This window comes from Aspergillus aculeatinus (assembly GCF_003184765.1).
Source record: "Aspergillus aculeatinus CBS 121060 unplaced genomic scaffold BO66scaffold_100, whole genome shotgun sequence".
Lineage (NCBI taxonomy): Eukaryota > Fungi > Ascomycota > Eurotiomycetes > Eurotiales > Aspergillaceae > Aspergillus > Aspergillus aculeatinus.
The window spans coordinates 33,783-55,602 of NW_020291569.1; the positions used below are offsets into that span (position 1 = coordinate 33,783).

A 21,820-nucleotide genomic window follows, 5' to 3' on the forward strand; every position below is an offset into this window, starting at 1 on the left:
CTGACTAATTAGTCCAGTTAGTTAACTAGTCATTACTTAGTTGAGGGTAGTGCTTACTCATCGGTGGGGATTAACTAACTGCCCACGTACGTAGTTAATTTGCACCTAGGGCGGCGAGAGCGGCCTCTTCCCGAGGACGGAAGGATTGTGTTAGATTGATAAATGATTGTAGCCCGCTGTGCTTAACTAGTATTGCAGGATATCTCAACTGTGATGACACTTACCCATCACCTATACCTATTACCGCGAGTTCCCGACTTGCCAGGATGCCTCAAGTTCATCAAACAGCTCCAACGTCAACCAGTGGCTCCAGAACCGAGTCACTAGCGGAGTCCAATGAGGGCCCTTCAACAACCCGTATATCAGCAACTCTGAGACTACGTGCAGAAAGTGCAGAAGACCGTTCCATATCCAATGAGCACGTTGAAATTCGGAATCCAGCTCGGCATATTCAGTGGAGAGATGACGTTATCGACAACGAAGGAATGGGAAAGAAAAGCTCCAAAGGTGAGAAAGCACCCGTCCACTCTGAAGCCAAGCCAATGCCTTCCACAACACATCGCTCATCTGTCTCAAGTCTGCTGCATATACCATAAAGCTCGACCTGTCGGTGAAAGTAGCTCAGAATCAGAATCGTCTGATTCCAGTGAGTCCGATGCCGATTCCGATAACGGCGCTGATGATCAGACTCACCGTAACGGCGGGCGGCGGTCTCGTCACCACATGAGTTGTGACCACAACAGCCCTGGACATACATCATCAGAACGGACTTCCGATACCGGGAAGACAAGACGAAGAAAATTTAGCCCCAATGCCTACGAGAAGATGCCTAAGACAACAAGGGGTCGCTGAGCATGCTCGAAGCAAAGAATAGATTTCCGTGAAGAACTTGAAGCTCACCGTAATCAAACCCACACACATGTGTTCGGAACGTTGCATCAAGCTTTATTCAAGCATAGTAACCCAGTCAATCCAGGGACAGCCGTGATGATCGAATTCACATCCATAAACCAATTGATCTATACGAGCCAGCGTGGCCTAGCTTCGAAAGTGGCGCGTTGCCATCCATGCGAAAGAGAGCCCCACTCATCCCTTATGACGTTGCTCATCTCAACACATACGCCATACTCTCATACGTTTGGTTTGAAGCCTCAAGACCTAGACTCATGATGGCGCGCAATGTCTCCCATTCCATAGCTTCTCAGGCAGTTATGACCTGACATGAACCCAGTCTAATTATTGATATTATGTACATAGTATTGCTTGGTCGGCAGGGCTGCGAAACATTTACAGCATCGTACTCCTTCTCGCGGCGGCACGCAGGGATCGGCCACCTTGCTTTGTCTCTGCTGAGACGGATGTAGTCGAAGAAATCTGAAATATTTCTGCTGAAGCGCGCCTGTCGTAATCCGGTTGCTCAAGTCTCTCGTTGACTTTGATAGGCGATACTTTGAAAAGACTCGGTGTGATATCTCGGGAATCCTGGACCGCCTCGTCTGGCTTGAGTGTGTCTTGTTCGGAGGCTTTTAGGCTCGATAAGCGCCGCTTCGATTGTCTAGCAGTAGCTGGCTGTGGCTTGTGTGCACGCGATATTGTCTTTGCCATACTGTCACAGGGGGCCTCTGTGAATCGCGTGCTGAGACCTTCGTCTGAACTATTCTTGATTGAGAGTGCAGCAGTATATTGGCCTTCCGGCTCATGTTCTTGAATCCCGAGATCGGTCAACGGATAATCAGAACGCTCACTACTCCCCTCGGCTGTCTCGCGAGTCGTTGCATGGTCGTATCTGCTTGCGAGAGAGAGCTTGCGCTTCCTTTGTGACACCATCTTCATACTCTTTGAGGGAGATGCCATAGCTGAATTTAACACAGGTGACGGTGAATCAGTCCCTGTAGTACCCAAAACTTGCGACTTGACTGTGTCCGACTTGCGCCGCCGATACGCATCCCCATCTTCTCCCGTGCTCATAGGGATGTCAATTGTGCTAGAGGTTCTCCGTGTTCGATCTCCCACTGCCGCGACTAACTCGTTCGTCGGCCGGCGCATCTTATCGCGCAGATTAGGCTCTGCATAACTCACAATAGCCCTCTGGCGCCTTGTCGGTCGAGATGACCCAGTGGCACCACCTACTACTGCATCCCTTATATCCGCTCCCGACTTTGGCTGCTCAAGTCGATCGATTTGGGTCAGGGACCCCAGACTCCTTGCCTCGTATGCCATACCGACATTCCTGGCTTCTGCTTTGGAGGTATGGTGCGTCAGCGCTCGGCCGAGCGTTTCACCCTTGTTCTGCGTGTATGATGTGGCCTCTACAAGGCCTGACCCATTCCCCTTATCACCAATTGCTGCTATGACATCATCTTCACGCGAAAAGTGTGCATCATCGAGCATGGAATCGAAAGCTTTTCTCGGCGAGGGAATGCTGACATTGGTGCTTTCTATACTTCGGATTAGATGTCGACCCGCACGATAAGGATTAAACATTGGCCTTACTTTGTTTCAGTATCCTCCGTCTTGCTTGCTTGACATTTTTATTGCTTTCGTTAAGTGGGTGATTGTCTTCCTTAAATGGTGATCTGCCTGATGTTGGGTCAATTGGGTCGACTGCCCCGAGGGGTGAACGAGTTTGCCGATATTCAAAATCGTCGTCCTCGTTCAGCGGACTCTCGAATCGGTCTTCAATATCTGCCGAGAACTTTCGTTTTGCACCCAGGCTCGGCCCAGATATCGGGTTCTTTCGCATAGGAGCTGCCTCGTAAGCGGCAGGATTATTCTCTGAAATCGTCGCATCAAGTTCGCGTTCCTCTTTTACATGATCCTTTGTGAGTGGAAGGAGCACATCGGCATGGTTTGGATCCATCCAACTCTCGAGCGACCTGTTGATTGTGGACTCCTCGTTTGGAGGAATTGAAAAATCTGTATCCATGGTGGCCAGCGCCCGAGTTGCCGGAGACTGGTGATCAATAGCATCACTGTCGAGCACACCTTGTATCTCGTGCGGGCTGTGAGCAGTAAGCATATATATTATGTAGAGACAACTGCATTGTATGCTTACTCCAGCGTCTTTCTTGGGAAATACTTGTCTTCGAGTATCGCAGGAAGCTTTCCTTCCTCCTCACAAGCGAAATTCTGCTCCATTTCGGCGGTCTTGCGCGCCCAGTTAAGGGCTGACTGTGATGGCTGCGTCGGGCTCCTGATTTGCGCGGTATTATGCTTTTTTCTGTAGTCGCGCGGTAGCTCACCCAGCTCAGTTACCAGATTGGTCAATTCCGTCAATTTAGCATCCAGTCTTGACTTGATGTCATAGACCCCGTCCTGGAGTATCTTAACAGCCTGGTATCTTTCTAGCTCCTGATTAAGTGTTATCGCTTCCTCTCGCAGAGAAACATTTTCGGCGAGTAAATGAGAAACCTCCGACTCGAGGCTACGGATGCGGAGGGACTGTATGGAATTGACCCGGGCGATTTCACGGTTCTGCCGCACGAACCGCCTCTTCACTAGTTATCCGTCAGGAGACTTGTCTTTGAGGGAGTTGCAATGTTGGACTCTGCTGTGTGGAACTTACAGCCTTCGATGGACTCCGTCGTTGTTGTTGTCGTTGATTCATTCAATCGAGCCATGCTTGTGTCCTAAACGCAGACAGCGGCAGTTGAATCTCCTTCTCAAGCTGTCGCCAAGTTGATTAGCCCTTCACGCGGGTGGATGGAGAGATTTCCGCGATGGGGCCCTTGTCGCCTACAGTAGAATGAGTTGGGCAAGATCCCACGGAGGATGGCAACAGATAAACACGATGCAGTTTAGCTTGTTGACAATTGTCCTATTTTGTACTAGTGGTGGCGGCCCCGTCCCGCCCCTCAGATGGCACTTGGCCATCCATGTCCAGTCGACGGCACTGTTCTGGATCATTGCGTACTTATTTGCCTGACACCGCACCTCTGTGACAACAACTCCACATCGCTTGAGACCATACACATGAACTGAGCTTACATTCTCACTTTACCAACTCCAAGCTTTCCGGCCCCCTGTAGGGTAACCAGCGACAGCTCTCTTACTCCTGGATATCTGTTGCTTCAGCTGGCCGCGATGCTACCTTCGAGTACTTTCGCAGCAGCCTCCTTTCGTCCGCCGAATCACTCATCGGCCGTCGCTCAACAACAGTCATCGGCCTTGGCAGCGCGTATAGCTTCAAAGAAGGCCGAGCTAGAAAATCTGAGGCAACTGCGAGACATGAGCTGTGCACTGGCAGAACAGATGCAAGCCTTGGAAATCAAGATTGGAACTCTTAGAGATGGAACTGAAGGTATGTTCCCAGGCCAGTACATTCGTTTAGCTGCTGCTGAATCTCTCCGCTCTCTATTGTTAGCCGTCGCCTGTGTTCTTGCGAACTGGGACAATGTGCTGAGAGCGATTAGTATGGCCTCGGGTGAGCATTTTGCCTACTCTTCTCGTGTCTCAGTTCTGGTGGATGCATTATGCTAATATTGCCAACCATAGTGAATCCTGTTAGCCTTGGCTTCGCAGGCAAGAGCGATCCGAACAACCCACAATTACCCGCAACCCTCGTAAGAGTACCAGCTGAGTCTCAAGATGCATCAGGGGACCGGTGATAAACGATCATTGGTAGACATGGCACAAGCCAGCTTTCCATGATTATCAGATCAAGTATGGGCTGCCGTAATCCGGTAGAGAAGGCTCATATGATAGATACGACGAAAGGTGTCTCTGTTGAGCATGGCACCTCCAGCTCAGGTGTTGCATTCTGTGACCTCGCGGTCGTTGGGTATTCTTGGAGCATGGAGCTATTGAAGCATGCGCTTTCCCACCTCGGGGCAGAGAGCTTAGGCAGTCCTAGCTGAGACTATTCTGAAATTTTCGCTCGGGGCCAAGCCCCGTATACTCTTGTCATGACGCATGGAAGAATGATGGCTTCGCGAGCCATGGGCTTTGTTCATGCTTGGTTCGGATCGTACCGTTCGCGGATTGACCTCCGAGATACTTGTCATGTTTTTTTTGCCAATCGGGTACTCAAAAGGTTTGTGTGTCCGCAACAATAACAACACAATAGAAGCCAGAGCTTATGATTTTTTATTCTTGAGCTATCTGGTTTTCCATCAACCTTTGCCCGAAAACCGGACTAGATCTTGCCGAGAGGCTCTTCCTGCTCTGTCGCCTTCAGTGTTCTGGCCAGTGGCAATCTGAGCAAACAAGACTTTTCTAACTGTTCAACTTGTGAAAAAATCGGTGTCTCGTATGGCCCGCAGGCGTGTCACATGTTAAATTGCTGCTGCACCTCTTCCCGCTTCTACTTCCGAACCTGGTGAGGTCCGTAGGTCGGCGTTCATACCTAGCCTAGGCGAAGTTCACAGTGTCGATGTAGTTTGCTTACTACTACCCACTGGCAGCACGGGTTCGAGTACGACCCCTTCTGTGCTGGGCTCAACTTGCCAGTTGCCAATATCATGTGCTGCCTTGTGCCCTACTTGCTGGATATGTATCTGATCGTTGTGGGTCAGCGGCAAATGTTGACAGTGTGATATGCGAATCCTTCGAGCTGGGTGATGGGGTATTCCACAGTGGTAAATTCCTTCGGTGCTTCTGGACTGGAGAAGCTGACCCGATTCATGCTCATTCCCGAGATGGAAGATCACCGGCATGGAAAAAGGAATCATGGATAAGCGCAGTATATATAATCAACTAGGGACTGGGTACATGTCAAAGGGGCTGTGGTTTAGTGGTATAATATTCCCTTAGCATGGGAGAGGTCCGGGGTTCGATTCCCCGCAGCTCCACTTTTTTTCGATTTGCTCAGCGCAACTAGTTAACTACCAAGTTCTAGAGACGCCTATATAATGTTTACTAGTGTACGTACACCTCTAACATAATTAGTAAGCGGACGGATCACGCAAGCCAACGGATCACCCTATAATCCCATGTAAAAGATAATTTTTAGAATATCAATAACTCAACTACTATATCTTATATATATAAGGGATCTGTTATTCTATTTTATATTATTTTAAATAAAAACTTTAAATCTTTAAAATTAGAAATATCTCTTAATTACCAAAATACTAATACAGAAATTAGTATTAAACTGTATAGCTAATTTTCTCTGTAATTAATCTTTACAACTAGATGAAATTAGAAACAATAATAGTTTATAATCTTAATAATCTATATTATTAGTATACAGTTCTTAGTTTATATAATAGTTGAGATATCTTATAATTTTAACAGTAATTTTATATAGATTATAAGATAATCTGTTCGCTTGCCTCATCCGTTCGCTTATTAATTACGTTATAGCAAATCTGGTTGTTTTGGTTTATCAGTACCGAAGATGTCTAGGTAGCATACACCCATGTTACATGTTTGTGTAGCCCGGCCTAAGTGACCATTAGCTATTATATTCAAAAATAAATACTGAAAGACTCTGACATTAGTATCGACCATATAAACTCCAATAGAAAGATAAAAAAACAAGACCCACTGATATAAAATCCTAATCAACAACAATATCTTCAGCCCAGAATGACTCCAATGACTCCTAATATAAGTGTTTTGACAAAGATACATGTATTTCCATTACCAAGCCGGCCGTATGGGAAAGACCACTGGTGTCACTATCAACCATCCCTTCCATGGCTCCGCCCAGCGTTGGAGGAGGGCCTGGGCTGCTGTGCAACGCAGTGTCTAATTCGGCCGATGGAAAAACCTGCTTGCTGTACAGTACACCCTCTTTGAATCCTTTCGTAATGACAATGGACTCTGTGTTCATAGCGGTGTCATGGTTCGCGAACTACTGGACGACTAATTTTCCAGATGTCTGGACTTCTATATACTATGCCCGGGTGCCTTCAAAATGTAAATGTGGGCCAGTGGCAACTTTTTATGACCGCCTTCATTTACCTCTACCGCTTCCTCTATAGGCATGACCTGAAGCTCTTCCACGAATGCTAATCATGGGTTGTGATAAAACCGGCAGATCTCAAATTATCTAATCCAGTTCCCTTTTTATGTTCTTAAGGCACCTTAACGTAATCGGTAAGCAAACAGATTATGTAAGCAGGCGGATCAGGCTATGTCAACCACTTGCATTCTCAACTTTATAAAATTATTTAACTATTAAAAACTCTACTAAAACTGTCTTAATTATTAAATAAATTTATAAATTAAAAAAGGCGAATTTAAAAAGCTATACAGACTTTTAAAAATAGCAAAATTCGAACAAAAAAAAACAGCAAGTATTTTTAAAATTTCTTATATATTTTTTTATAAACAGCTTACTGAAACTGCTGTAAAAAGTTAAATTTCTATTAATTTTATAAAATTTTTATTAATTAAAAAAATTATTTATTTAATAAATTATTTTTTTTTAATAAATATAGCATATTTTCTTACTTTTTATATATATATAAAATAGCTAATATTATTTTTATTAAGTAAAATATAAATAATCTATTAAATATCGGTAAAGGATAGATATATAATTTCATAAAAAAATATAAAAGTTTAATTAAAATATATTAATTTTATTTTTTTAATTATAAATATATAAAATAAAAAGATTTAAAAATCTTAAGCTAGTAGTTTAACCGATTTTAAGTAGTAATTCTAAAGTATAAAATTAAAAATAAAAATACTTATAACTTTAATAAAACTAGTTTTACTATAAATTTTTTTAAAATATTAAAATAATTATATAGTCTAACTACCTCAGTCAGTTCTTTTTTATACAGTCTAAAAACTATAAATAAATAATATTAATTAAATATATTAATATTATAAACTAGACTTTAAATCTATATATTATTTTTAAAAATAAGATTTATTAAAAAATATAATATTAAAAATAAAAACTTCTATAGAACTAGTAGATTAATATATTATTAAATAATTAAATATTAAATAATTGTAACGGTGGTCACAATATAGAGAAGGATGATTGTTGTATTATTACTAATTACTAGCTATGCTGGATACAAGTATGACTATTCTATTAGCGGTGTGTTAAGTAGTAATATTCTGCTGTTCTCTACGATATTCCTAGTATCGCCTGTTACAGTGCCCCCTCCCCAGGTATAGCAGCGTTCTTGTTGCCTTTATTTACGGCGGCTTTTAATAAAAAAGCGTACGGACTAAATAGCTTTGTTCTAGCTTATTAGCTAATTGTTCAGCTAGTCTAGAATAGTCTTGTGTTCCGTAATTCGAGCTGTTTTAATAGCCTCAGACCTCTCAATAATAGTATTATCGCGGTCGGTTGTTAAAGTATTGCGGTCGGCGACGAGCTGGTTATATTAAGTAGTAAGCTTATTATATTCGGCTGTTAAAGCATCGTATTCAGCGATAGTATTGTCGCGGGCGGTTGTTAAAATATTATAGTTATTTTGTTTTATCTTTAAAGCTCCGCAAACCCTTCTATAATCGTTTATCTATTTATTATATTCGGCGGTAAGAACTGCGACGTTACTAAATAGTTAGTTATATTTTAGAATAACGCGCTTCGAGGCCTCTAATTCTTTGGTAAGATTAATTTTCAATACTTTAATTTTAAACTTGGCCTGTTTACAATCGCGCAAAGCGTTTATCTTTATAATAATTTCATCGAGAAGATTTTTAGTAGCTGGATTAGTATTGCTAGCAGCTGCGGTATCGGTATTTATAATATCAGTATTTATAGTATTAGTATTTACAATATTTTTAACAGCGGCGAGCTTCTTTATTAATTTACTGTTTTTATAAAACAGTTTTATCTTCTTCTGGTTTTCTTTATTAAGATCGAGTCTTAAATATCTAGTCTTTTTTTATATAACTGTAAGTTCGTCGCCGGTACTGTCTGTATTAGTTGTAGTAGCAGATATAGATAATTTATTTTTAACAGTATTAGATATAAACGATTTATCTGTATTAAATATATTATTTTTAGCTGTACTACTCTTTTTCAGAGCCTGGATCTGTATTTTAAAATTGTTAATTATATTCTTAAGATTATTAACTTTAGTATTGTATTTTTTATAAAAATTCTGGTAATAGATGCTTTTTTTTCTTAATTTTAAGCTGTATTATTATAGTATGCGTTACAACAACTGCTCTAACTACAGATTTAAGTATAATAGTTATAGTTATATTCTTTATATATAGATCTTTGATTTTGGTATATTCTGCTTTAAGATATTTAACTATTTTCTGGAATTTATATAGCTAGTAATAAACGCTATATATAACTTATAAACCGGCTGTAACACAGTACTTAATACCGTAAAGTTAGTAGCCGGTTGATAATTATTTAATATAGAAAATATTATATAGATTAATTAGAGGATTATTCACGCAACCGGATTATATATTACTACTGGGTGTAGTAATTTTGTTTTTATTAAATATAATAGCAGAATATTTTTTTAAATACTTATTATTGTTCTTTTTATTATAGTCCTCGATGATCTTATCGAGTTTGGTTTTAAAAAAATTCTTGCTGGCATTAGTTAGTTGGAGAAAAATAAGAAAATTATATTTTTATTAGTACTGGTTCTTTCTTTACTGTAGTATTTTTTTAGTAAAAAACTTAAATACTACAAGAGCTTTCTTTTAATACTGTTTAAAAACAGCAACTGCTATACAGTATTTAATTAGATTTATCTTATTAGTATTCTTACTTACGAAATTCTTATATTAAATAATATTTTTAGTCGCGATTTTATCTGCTCCGGTAACTATATACTGAAGCTAATAATTATATTCTATATACAGATATACAGGTTAAAATATATAGTTATAGAAAATACTGTTATTAAGTTTAATATTATCGTCTTTTATAATACCGACGGGGATTATAGAAATTAGAGGTTTCTTAAACTCGGATATAAAAAAAAATAGAAATATATACCAGAAATTATTTAAGAAGATATAGTATTTCTCGGATAGAAGCTTAATAAATAGAATAATAATTTTAAAGCAGTTAAAGCCACCGTTTTTATGTAGATAATCAGAAATTTTTAAAATATTATAGTTTTAAGCTATTATATCTTTTTTTATTATTTTATTAGCTTTAAAAGATATTATATCAAAAAGCGTTTAAATAAAAAGATTAATAATAAAATAAAGTTGGATTAAGTTTACTAAACAGAAAAAGATTTTTTTAAAAAAAACAAAGTTGCTTGAGTATAAAAAGTAAAATAGTTGTAGAAAATAAAATAAATATAAAATTTTAAAAAACATAAAATAAAGTAAATATAAAATACTACTATAGAATAGAAAGTAAATATTAACAGAAAAGTAAGTATTAACAGTAAAATAAATATTAATAATAATATATTACTAAACTATAAGCTGCCGGTTATAGCCTGTTATAAATAAATTAATTTTTTTTATATTTCTTTTTTTATACTCTTTAATCAGATTATTAGTATTAATATTATAATTACAGATCTACTAACTTTTATTTAGTAAATAATCTTTTTAGTAAACTAAATATTTTGTATAATATGGTCCTCTATTATATTTTATATATTATAAAATAAGTATTCTGTTAATCTTTTATTTATCGGTGTTTTTATTAACAGTAGAAAGTTTTTTATAGCTATATCCGAATAGGTCTTTAAATTTGTTATCGAAATTTATATAAGAATTGTTAATACTAATATCAGCTGTAATAATACTGTTGTTCTGCGGAGCTGGCTCGAGTTGTACAATTAATACTACTAAATAAATACAAAATATATTTAGTAATTCGAGTTTATATACTAACCGTTCTATCTAACAAATAACTTTATAGAATTTAGAAAACTGGTAACCGAGCTTTATTAGTATTTCTAAATTAAAAAAAAGATTATATTCTTAATAAAAATATAAGTAGATTTGATCGTCTTCTTTAAAGAATTTCGGCTGATATTATTAATTGTAATAGTACTTTATACGGATTGCTGCGAACTTAATTATTTTTTTTATATTTAGTTATAAATTTTAAAAATTCTGATATTCCGGTTTCTGTATTAATTTAAGCAAGTACTACAGTTAATATAAATCTATTTTAAATAACAACTTGTGTAGTATTTATTCGGTTATAGTATAAATTAAGAAGTTCAGTAAGACTATAATTATAAGTAACTGGCGTAGCCACAGAATATTTTTAGTAGTTAAATAATAAAGTATAATCTTAATAGTTTAAATTATATACTCCGACTATCCGTCTGTTTAAGAATAATAAACTATAGTAAACAGCTAGTTAATATTCAGCCTTTTATATAGGCCTCTAATTACGTCTAATATAAAGCAACAATTCCTGTCGGAAATTATAATATATAATATACTCCAATTATAGAACTAAAAATATACAAGTATTTTCTAGCTTTATTATACTATATTTTATTTAATATACCCCGGAATACAGCCGACTCTCTTTATAAATTTATCGACTATAATAAGTAGCTAGTTATATTTATTAATAAAAGAAAGATCGGTAATAAAATCTATTATAATTTAGTAAAACAGTATTAATAATAATATTATTAGTTGAAGATCGCCAAAGAATCGGTATTATAACATTCGGTGTAGTAGATATTAGAAGTAATATAATAGATATAAATATAGTATTTAACAATCTTTATAAATAACAAGGCTTTCTAGAAAGTTAAGATATTTTTTAAAATCTTAGTAGTTCTGGTTGTTATACACTATTTTAAAAATTTCTTTTATTAAAGGCCTGGAAATATATAGCTACAGATTATCCAGAATTTTATTATTTTAATTAACGGGGTTGCCGTCGTTGTTATTAATACGGACGATATTATTATCGTTGATATTCTTATTATTAGTATAGGATTGTTAGTTATAAACTATTTCGCGATTATAAAATACTAAAACAGATACTATTAATTGTTGCGGATGTATAGTAGACTTTACTATATATAGTAGGCTGTTATCTTTAATATAAAAAAACGCTGCTAAAACTGGAATATTATTTACGGTGCGAAGAATACTTAAAATTTATATAATACAGAAATTAAAAATATAATTTATACGAATATAGTCTTTAAATTTATTAGAGAAATAAAATATACTTATATACTCCATAGAAAAGACATCTAAATTATTATAATAGTTAAGGCTGATATTATATAATTAGGGCGCATCATCTATATAAAACAGTTTTAAAAGAGTATTAGTAACTGTATTTATTACATCTAATCGATAAAAAATATATAATCAAGAATATTATATAAATTAAAAAGTTTTAACTAGTTATAAATTAAATTTATTAATATCGACTATAGTATGCAGAGAACTTTGTAAGAAGAGATTAATAGTAGCTAAATAATCGGTAAAAATTATTAGCGGTTAAATAATACTTTCGATTATATATTATATTTTATATAGTTTCTATATAAAATATAGAACTTTAAGTTCGGTAATTTAATAGTTTCTCTCAGCTGGTCGTAATAATCTAAACAGAAATAGAATCGGTTAAATTTTTATTCGTAGTAGTAGAATAGATTTGTTAGAAATAATATAATCGGATGCATGATATACTGCGATAGAAAAACCGGTTTTAGATATATTAAAATTAATAAAAAAAATAAGATTAGGATTAAAGTAAACAAGGCTTTATAAATTAGTAAATTTCTTTTATAATCTTTTAAAGATATCTTACTCTTCTAAAGTAGAATTTAATATTATTCTTATTATAAATATTTTATATTATTAGCTTTTTACTGGCTCTTCTTTAAGTAAGTCTGTTTTTTATTATTATAAAGAATCTGCAATTTGGGCGAATTATTCTATTTAATATTAGTAGTATTCTATAAGTTCCAGATAATACTCCAGCTGTATTAGTATCCGGGGAAACTTAAAAATTTTAATAACTTTAATTTTTACTTCAGAGGTAACTAATCTAAGAATATTAACTTTCAGACTAAAAAGTTTAGCAGAAGAAAAGACTATAAAAATTTTTAAAAATTTTAGTTTTATATTTAATATTATAAGACAATTAAATATAAAATTAAAATATTATAAATACTCTTCGAACTTGTTGAATATGATTATAATATTATTAATATATATATAATAGAATTCTACAAAATTCTTCAGGCTGATATCCATCTAATACTAGATATATAAAATATTTATAAAGCCTATAATAGTAATATTAAATATTTTTTATTTTCTATAAATAATAATAGTAAGTTTTTTTCGGTGGTCTCGACAAACTTTCTATTAATAAAAGAACTTAGCGGTATTAACTACTATAATAAAATAATACTTTCGGACTAGATTAACAATATTTTCTTACTGTAAAATAAAATATCTATTTAATATTATTTCTGCGTTTACTCTGCGAAAGTTAATAATAATATATTTTTTCTATTTATATTCTTTTTTTGCTATATTATAGATGTTATACTAGACAACAAAAACTAGATAGACAGAAGAAGTATATAAGATTATATATTCCAGCTTATTTTAATTTTAGAGCTTGTTAAATATTTTATTAATAATACAACGGTTATTAGGACTTATACAATAAATATAAGTTTTTAGAGCTTGATATTTCTAACCTTTTTTTATAGATATTTTTATCTACTGCGATTCCGAAATTTTTGTTATATTAATATTAGAGCTGTCGGCGTTCGTCTAAATATTATATTTTAATACAACATATTGTAGCAGACGATATTGTAATACAAACCAATTTTTATTATTATATAATATTATATTATTATCTATTATAAAAGTTTCTTCGGCTGTTAATAGTTTATCGCCAGCAGCTATTACACAGGTATTATTACTTGCTATAGTATAGGTTTCTGTAAGATTACAACTAATATATTACTAATACTGTATATTACTGTCGGGCAGCTTAACTTCCTCGATCTCGGTTTTAGTAATAAGTTCCGAATAGTTTTCTACGCGGTATACCGAGTTATAATAGTTGAGTGCAACTGTTTTTAAATAAGTATAACACTAAATATATCTAGCTTTGCTATATAGATTATAGGCTTCAATAAAGAATAGATTATAGTCGATTAAATATATAAAAAGCTGAATGTTACCGGCTTAAATAATCGTCGGATTAAAAAGATAATTATTTAAAGTAGATTAAGATAATATTAGTTTAACGGATATATAAATTTTAGAATAGAAAGATATATTAATCTGCCGTTCGGTATATACTCAACGGAAATAAAAGTACTAAATAATATTAGTTGATTTAGTAATAAATATAAAATTATTATAGACTTTAATAACACCGATATTAGCCTTAAAATCAAGAACTATATTCTATATATATATAATCTTATTGTCTACCAGCAGGCCGGTGTTAAGCTTAAACAGAATCTAAGTATAAACAGTAATTCTAGTATATAAAGGCTTGCTTAAATAAAAAGTAAAAACAGAAAAGTTAATATAAAATATAATATAAAAGATAGATTTGTATTTTAAACTAATTTTTTTAACTCCGAAATTTTTAAAAGTACAGATATCGATATCTGGAATACTGCAAGTAAGAGCCTCGTCAATTAAGATTTTTGCATAACTAAAATTAATAATAATATTAGTTAGTTTCTTAGTTGTATTTAAGCCGATTTTTATTATAACTGGTTTTAAGTTTCTAAGAGACTGGATATAACTAAAATTATATATTTATTCGGCTGTAAAGCGGTTGGAAACAATAATATTAGATATAATAATATTTATATTTATAATTACTTCGTCGGGTATAATCGGTGCGATAATAGATCTAAAATAAAAAAAATAGATATATATTTTATTATTAGATAGAAAAATAATAAAATAATTATTATAAATAATTAAATATTTTATAATTCTATTTTTTAACTTAATAAAATATATACTGTTGTTGCTTTCGGTATTATTTTCGGATTCCTGTACTTTATATACATTATAGTTAATTTCGGGTTTATTAGTTATATAATAAGGGATGTCTTCGTAGTAGTTAAATAGAAGATAATTATAGTTGGTATTATTATATTTTATAGTATAAATATAACTTATATTATAACTAACAGTATATATATAATCTATATAAAGACGGTTCTACAGTTACCGATTTTAAATATTTTTTATAGAATTTATTTAAGGCTAAAATATCTATACAAATTACTATAGTTGCTGTAAAAATTAACATAGCTACTGTTTATATAGTACAAATAATATATAATTTTAAAAGAAAATATACTAGTTATTATAGAAAGATTAGTTGATAAGCCTGCTATAAAATTAATATTAAGAATTTTTATATTAGAAACTTTTATAATAAAAGCAATTTTAACTATAATTCTAATTAAAATTCCAGTTGCTCTAATTATTTAAGTAATAATTTTACTAATTTTTATTTTTATTCTTTTTCTTTCTTGTATTTTTATTCTTTCTTTTTTTTCGTATTTTTTTTTTCGTATGTTACGCTTGGCAACTTTATTTTTCTATTAAAATATTTACTTCTCGAGGAAATACAAAAAGGCAGAAAAACTGGTATTTTTATAAAATCGAGAAATACTATTATATAGATCTAGATTTAAACAATTCTAAATTATAGAAAGATGCTTAAAAATATTAATAATACAGGCTGCTTTTACTTAAACTAGTACTTTTTAAGCAAATTTATTAATTAACCAATTATTACGGATGTTGTTGTAGATATATAATAATATATTAAGCTTTTAATAAGCTTCAAAAAAGTCTGGCTTAAAGCAATTATATAGTTCAGTAAACCAGCTATTTTTAAAATTATACTTTCGGATTATATATTTTTTTTTTAGTAATCTTAGTATAATATTATTACAGAGCAGCGTCTATAAGATAGATTTAAATATTAGCTTTAATTATAGCTTTTTTTTATAGTCTACAATATTACGAATATACTTAATAAAAAGATAAATATTTTTATAGTAGACTCTAGATTTTTTATCGAAATACTTGGTTGCACCGGCTACTGTAATATAATCGGAGTAATTAGATTAGAAATAACCGATCTTATCTATTTTTTACTAATAACTGTTATTATAAAGCATATTCGGCGGAGGTTTATAACTATTTTTTTTATTTCTTTAATCTTCTAAGAAGTATTGTAAACCATCTATATTAGAACTGTAGTTACTAGAATCGGGGTTTTAATTTTAGCAGCCGCGAAGACAAAAAACTTCTGTAAGATATTTTTCTATTTTTTATACTATATAATTATACTCTTTAGCAAAATGTTGGTTATTATCTTATTAACAGTTGTCTTTCTTACAGTAATATTCTTTATTATAGTATTTTTTATAGCGATAATAATATTTTTTATCTTTCTCGCGACGATCTTTTTTATTATATTAGTCTTAGTTTTTCTGTCTTAGCTAACTCTTATTCTAACGTTGTTCGACTATCTTAAAACAGATGTCGATATTAACAAACTGTATCTGTATTTTATAAATAGTATTTTAGATATCTTTAATACTATTTTAGACTTTTTTTATTTCTCGGAGCAGTTCGGCGAAGTCAGATTAAAAAAGTAAGAATAGGCCGAAGAAAAGACGTTTATTTTACTTATTTAAATTCTCCGCGGGTACTTATAAAGTAATATTATTACTATCGTCACCGGTAATACTAGTTCCAGCTATTATTTAATTTAAAGATTTATATAAAAGTATGCGTCGAATTATAGTTATTAGTACAGAGTCGGTTAGAAATTATAAAGATTTAGATAATTAAAAAAAACCTGGGATAGCAGACTTCTTAGCTGATATAGCAGTATTAATAGCGTCAGTAGCAGAAATATCCGATATAGTTAATAAAATAGATACTACTTTTAATTTTAATATAATTCGCCCAAGAAATTTTATAAATTGTAGTTTAGAATTAACAATACTATCGTAGAATTCGAGTTATATAATATATATAGATAGCTGGGGAAAAGATAAAAAGAACTTAAAAAACTTAATTATAATTTTATAGATATCTAACCGATGCAAGTCCCAGTTAACAGAGTAGGAAGTTAATGTACTTAAAAAGAATAGTAGTATATATTCGGTAATATATTCGGCTTAATAAAGAATGTTACTGTCAAGGTCTCCAGAAAAAAAAGTAAAAAAGTAGATATAAAAATAGTAGATATAGTAAATAAGCTCTGCGAGATATTTTTATATAGTTAACTTACTTGATTTAAATAATATTATCTGTTAGATAATATTAATATATTTATATTAATAACGATTATTTACAGGCAACCGGAAGTAGAAAAAGAAACGGTTCTATAGAATTTAATAAAATCGGTATAGTAAAGAAGAAGTTGCAGTAAAGTTGTTTATACGCAGTAAAAACGGCAGACGAGTTGAAAACAGAGTTAAATATAATACCTATTTTTTAAAATATAGCAGTCGTGTTTCTCGGTACGGTAGAAGACGCGAGAAACAAATAAATAGTTTTTATTAAAAATAATATAAATAAAATTATGGTTTTAGGTCTTTGTAGAAATAGAACAAGCAGTTTAGTAAAAAATTAATACAAACAAAATAAACAAATCGATACTAACAAAATTAACAATATAATAAAGAACGAAATAAATAAGCAAGTAAAAAATAAAATACAATATAAGATGGAAATTAATACTAAAATCAGAAAGAAGTATAACGCAACATAGATTATAAACAATAATATAGAGTATATCAACAAGCTCGATATTGTATATATCAACGAGCTCGATATATTAAAAATTATTAGTTAGTTTTAGAAAGCAGACTCCTAGTCTGTAACAGATATACTACTATTATAACAGTAGTCATGATATAGAGAAAAATAATTATTATATTATTATTAATTACTAGCTATACTGAATATAAATATAACTATTCTATTGGCGGTGTATTAAGCGGTAACATTCTGCCGTCCTCTACGATATCCCCAGCATCGCCCGTTACAATAATATAAAATATTATTAACTTAAAAAGTATTTTATTTTAATTATTAAAAATTATATAAAAAAGTAATATTAACTATTTATTTTTAATAAATATAATAGTTATTGAATATCTTAATTTAATAAGTTATATAGTTAGTATTATATTATATACTAATTAAAATTAAATTATATTTATTAATTATTTATATTATAAAACTTAATTTTTTTAAAGTTTTTTCTACAGTCCGCTGTAATACTTTAAAAAAATTAAATATATATAATAATTTTAAAATTATAAGAATTAAATTATTTAATCTAAGCTAAATAATTAATTATATATAAATTTATATAAAAATATCTACTCCAGCCAGTTCTTTAGCTTTATTATTAATATTAAAAATACGAATAAATATATCTAATTTATAGAGATATTAATTAGTAATTAAAAAAATATTTAAAAAATATTTTACTATATTATTTATAATAATAAAAACTATTTTAAACTATATATTTAAAAATTTTGAAATTATATTTAACCGAAGCTATCTTCTTAAATATAAAGTTAGCCAGCTATATACTAAGAATAAAAAATATTTTTAATATAAAAAATAAAATAATTAAGAATTTTTAGATTTATAAAAAATAATATTAGATAAAATTTTATAAATATTTAAAAAACTTGATTAGCTGGCTTTTAAATAGTTTTTTTTATATAAACAAATATCTTCTTACTGCGGTTCATATAGAATTCTAGATTATATATATATAAAATATTTTAATTAGACAACTTCCAGTTAAATCTTAATATTATAGTTTTATAGATTTTTTATATATAGTTTATAAAATTAAATATATATAGCTTTATACTTAGTAATAGTAGTTAATAATAAACAGCGGTAGTAGTAGTAATCCGCCCGCTTATATGATCTGTTTGCTTACCGATTATGTTACCGAGTAGTACGGTTATGTTACTCTCATGCTTGTGAGGCCGCTAGACGGGTGTATTGGAGAAAGAATCATCCGTGGCCCGGATGCACTATAACTAGGAGTATCGGTGGGATGAGGTAGCAAAAAGCTGGAGCTGCGGGGAATCGAACCCCGGACCTCTCCCATGCTAAGGGAATATTATACCACTAAACCACAGCCCCTTCTATAGTTAATCCTTTCTTACTTAACATTGTGTTGCAAAAAATACTTAAAACGAGATACATCCCCCCCCTTTCGCGGTACAAACATGGGCTTTGACTTCCGCGAACAGCGTGGGCTTGGAGAGAAACGAGAAATCTAAGAAGTAGCCTCTCCATTATCGACGCGCTTTCTCTACAGGCGTCATAGGCAACAGGCGGTCGAGGCAAGTGAGAAACCCGAGGCTCAAATCAATGGCATACCATGCTTTTCATCATCCTCGGGCTCGATTTGCCCAGGACTGCACATGAATGCCTAAATATGCACACACGGGATAATGCAAGGTTCATTTAAATGGGCAATACAGCCGTCTTTTATTGGGCGCATGCTATAGAGCATTGAATGGCAACTAGAAATCCATGATGGGTAACGTTTTTTTCTGAAAAGACCCGAGTCGATCAAATGCCGGCCACCAGGCATGGTCTCGATCAACGAGCCAACGATGCTGCAAGTGCTGCCCTGTTTTTCGGCACAAATCTAACTCTGTACCTTTTGGGTATCGCCACAAGGCTAGTGGGGTCCGAGTTGCCTCTCACAGGATGCCAGTCGACCTCATCAACCGGCTCGATTCTGAAGCTATTCAAGGTGCGCATGAAAACCAGATATAGCTCCCGATTCGCAAGGAGAGAGCCCGCACACATACGGTAGCCCATACCATATGTGAACATTGGGGCATCTGGTTGCTCCAACCACCGCTCGGGTCGAAAGTTCTCGGGGTCTTTCCAGACTTCGGGGTCTAATTGAAGTTCCATGAAATTAGCCTCTGCCACAGTGCAAACTTAGTTATGCGCAGCCACTGACCCATGTTGCAAGCCCAGGAGTTCAAGAAGAAGACGGTACCCTTTGGAATGACTGTTTTCTTATAAGTTATGTCCCGGATGGATGTTCGAGGAAGTGCAAGCCGGAGGACGGTGAAGTATCTGCATGCGAAAATGATAGTCAGGAGTGTGTATGTCGAGGCCAGGGATGTCCTGTAAATTACCTTAGGCATTCCCTCACAAGAGCAGCGACATAAGCGCATTTCTGATCGTCTCTCGAATCACAAAGCGGCATGTCCTGATCATACAGTTCCTGGATGGCTTTCGCGGCCTTGTCCTGGATATCCGGTCGTTGCGAAAGGAGGCAAAGACTCCATGCCACCAACGTGGTTATAGTATCGAGACCCCCTGATAGCATTGTTAAGCTGATTGAGATGAGCTCATCTGCATCGAGCTTTGCTTCCTTATCGAGGATGACATTCGCCTGTATACAAGAATTGTGTATACCTTTCCTCATTCGCTCATCCAGGTCCCGGTTCAATGCGTTGAGATACCTGTCTCGGCGATCTCTCATTTCCTTAGCCTTTCTAGAGTTCCCACTGAAAGGATTCAACCGCAGAAGAGGGATGTAGTCCTGTAAGTTACCCGTCGTGCTCCTGAACTTGCTGATTTCCTCCTCAACATGAGTGATTTCATCGAACAAGTCTTCCTCCTGGGATGCCACGCGCACTCCCCAGTTAAGGGTCAAGGATAGGCTCAGGCTCAATCGTTGAATCATTGCCATGGGATCTACTGGTGTGTTCCCACTGTTTCCGTAACGGTTGAGCTCTTCGATGAAGGCTTTGGATTCCACGTCCAAGTGAGAGACGTAGGATTCCACAGAAGGACGATTTAGCGCCGAGGCTGCACCTTTGCGGCGCCTTTTCAATGACTCGCTATAAGGAGAAGTGCCGATAGTTGTGCCTGCTGTATCCGAAACGATCTATACTAACATGTTAAGCCTGTCCAGTGCAGGAGAGCTAACGAAAACCAGAGAGGGCTGGAGAAGGGGAAGCAGACGGACCCACCTTGTGAAAGGTATAGAACTCTGGTCTTGAGCTCAAGGCCTGTGCATTTTGCCCGAAAATAGTTTTCGCAGCCGCGGCTGAGTTTACAACAACCACGGGAATGTTTCCCAGCTGAATCTGATAGACTGGTCCATATGTTCTAGACCAGATGCGATATTGCTCTGCAGCGTTCTTCCGGATCTGAGCGAGGTTTCCGATAAGTGGTAAGCCACGGGGACCCTTGAGTCCAGGCACTCTTGCAGACGCTCGAGTGAGCTCGTTCAGGATGATATAGATGATAGGGATCGTGAGGATCAACACTGTCAGCGCCCGCAAAGGCGACTGGATAATGCTGTCCAGAAGAGATAATAGGGCTGCTGCAATAGCCATGATGATCAAAGATTGATGTAATCAATCCTCACTGTCGGAATGGTTGAAGGGATGAAGATTCGACTCAGCTGATGGATTTCGGATCTATTATAACATAGCTGCGCATTGATGGTATTCCACGTGATACTTCCTGCAGTGCCGTCCTCTTCTTCTGGCGAGGAATGTTTCCGTTGTACAGGCGTGCCTACAAAAAAACCAAGGCCAAATCCCTGTGCCAGAGGCTATGGAAGATTTACCCCAGACCGAGAAAAGCCGGGGTAGATCAGCCTAGGGAACTAACAATCGAGTGGCCCAGATTCCGCACTCGGAAACTTTCCGCCCATCCCCAGTGCACATCACTTTGATTTTGCGGGGTTGGGACTTTCTTGCAGTATCGGCAGCTGCCAGTCTGCCACAGACTTTGGCCAAGGCAGACGAGTGACACATAGCACGCGTAGTGAATGGAGATAACGAGATGGGGAGGTGTAGTTTGCCCGGCTGATCGGCAGACGATTCCGAATGAATGAGTGTTATTCCATGATATCATGAGTAGCATGACTCCCGATGTC

General features: G+C 34.1%; 4 protein-coding genes and 2 non-coding genes across 6 annotated transcripts; 3 read left to right on the forward strand and 3 right to left on the reverse strand.

Annotated features, from left to right (window-relative positions):
• Window positions 1–266: 266 nt before the first annotated feature.
• Window positions 267–852, forward strand: BO66DRAFT_416405 (PPP1R11/YPI1 family protein; the record flags this gene model as incomplete). The annotated part of the gene is made up of 2 exons (XM_025649596.1): window positions 267–507; window positions 578–852. 2 exons carry the CDS (start codon window positions 267–269, stop codon window positions 850–852), a joined length of 516 nt encoding a protein of 171 aa, XP_025497621.1.
• Window positions 853–1,185: 333 nt separating this feature from the next.
• Window positions 1,186–3,761, reverse strand: BO66DRAFT_396706 (shugoshin family protein). Its single transcript, XM_025648545.1, has 4 exons — window positions 3,566–3,761; window positions 3,056–3,497; window positions 2,494–3,002; window positions 1,186–2,438 (listed from the first exon to the last, which is right to left on the reverse strand). The coding sequence occupies exons 1-4, from the start codon at window positions 3,618–3,620 to the stop codon at window positions 1,288–1,290; spliced, it is 2,157 nt and encodes a 718-aa protein (XP_025497622.1). The 5' UTR covers window positions 3,621–3,761; the 3' UTR covers window positions 1,186–1,287.
• BO66DRAFT_416406 (DASH complex subunit DAD2) lies at window positions 3,720–4,607 on the forward strand (the record flags this gene model as incomplete). The annotated part of the gene is made up of 4 exons (XM_025649597.1): window positions 3,720–3,740; window positions 4,075–4,300; window positions 4,364–4,423; window positions 4,495–4,607. The coding sequence occupies 4 exons, from the start codon at window positions 3,720–3,722 to the stop codon at window positions 4,605–4,607; spliced, it is 420 nt and encodes a 139-aa protein (XP_025497623.1).
• Window positions 4,608–5,717: 1,110 nt separating this feature from the next.
• On the forward strand, window positions 5,718–5,789 carry BO66DRAFT_t324. Its single transcript has one exon. It is a non-coding gene; the product is annotated as a tRNA-Ala (tRNA).
• A 13,180-nt stretch (window positions 5,790–18,969) lies between these two features.
• On the reverse strand, window positions 18,970–19,041 carry BO66DRAFT_t325. Its single transcript has one exon. It is a non-coding gene; the product is annotated as a tRNA-Ala (tRNA).
• A 348-nt stretch (window positions 19,042–19,389) lies between these two features.
• Window positions 19,390–21,667, reverse strand: BO66DRAFT_424630 (putative cytochrome P450 phenylacetate hydroxylase). The gene is made up of 4 exons (XM_025650182.1): window positions 20,904–21,667; window positions 20,061–20,818; window positions 19,880–19,998; window positions 19,390–19,814 (listed from the first exon to the last, which is right to left on the reverse strand). Exons 1-4 carry the CDS (start codon window positions 21,270–21,272, stop codon window positions 19,507–19,509), a joined length of 1,554 nt encoding a protein of 517 aa, XP_025497624.1. The 5' UTR covers window positions 21,273–21,667; the 3' UTR covers window positions 19,390–19,506.
• Window positions 21,668–21,820: the final 153 nt, after the last annotated feature.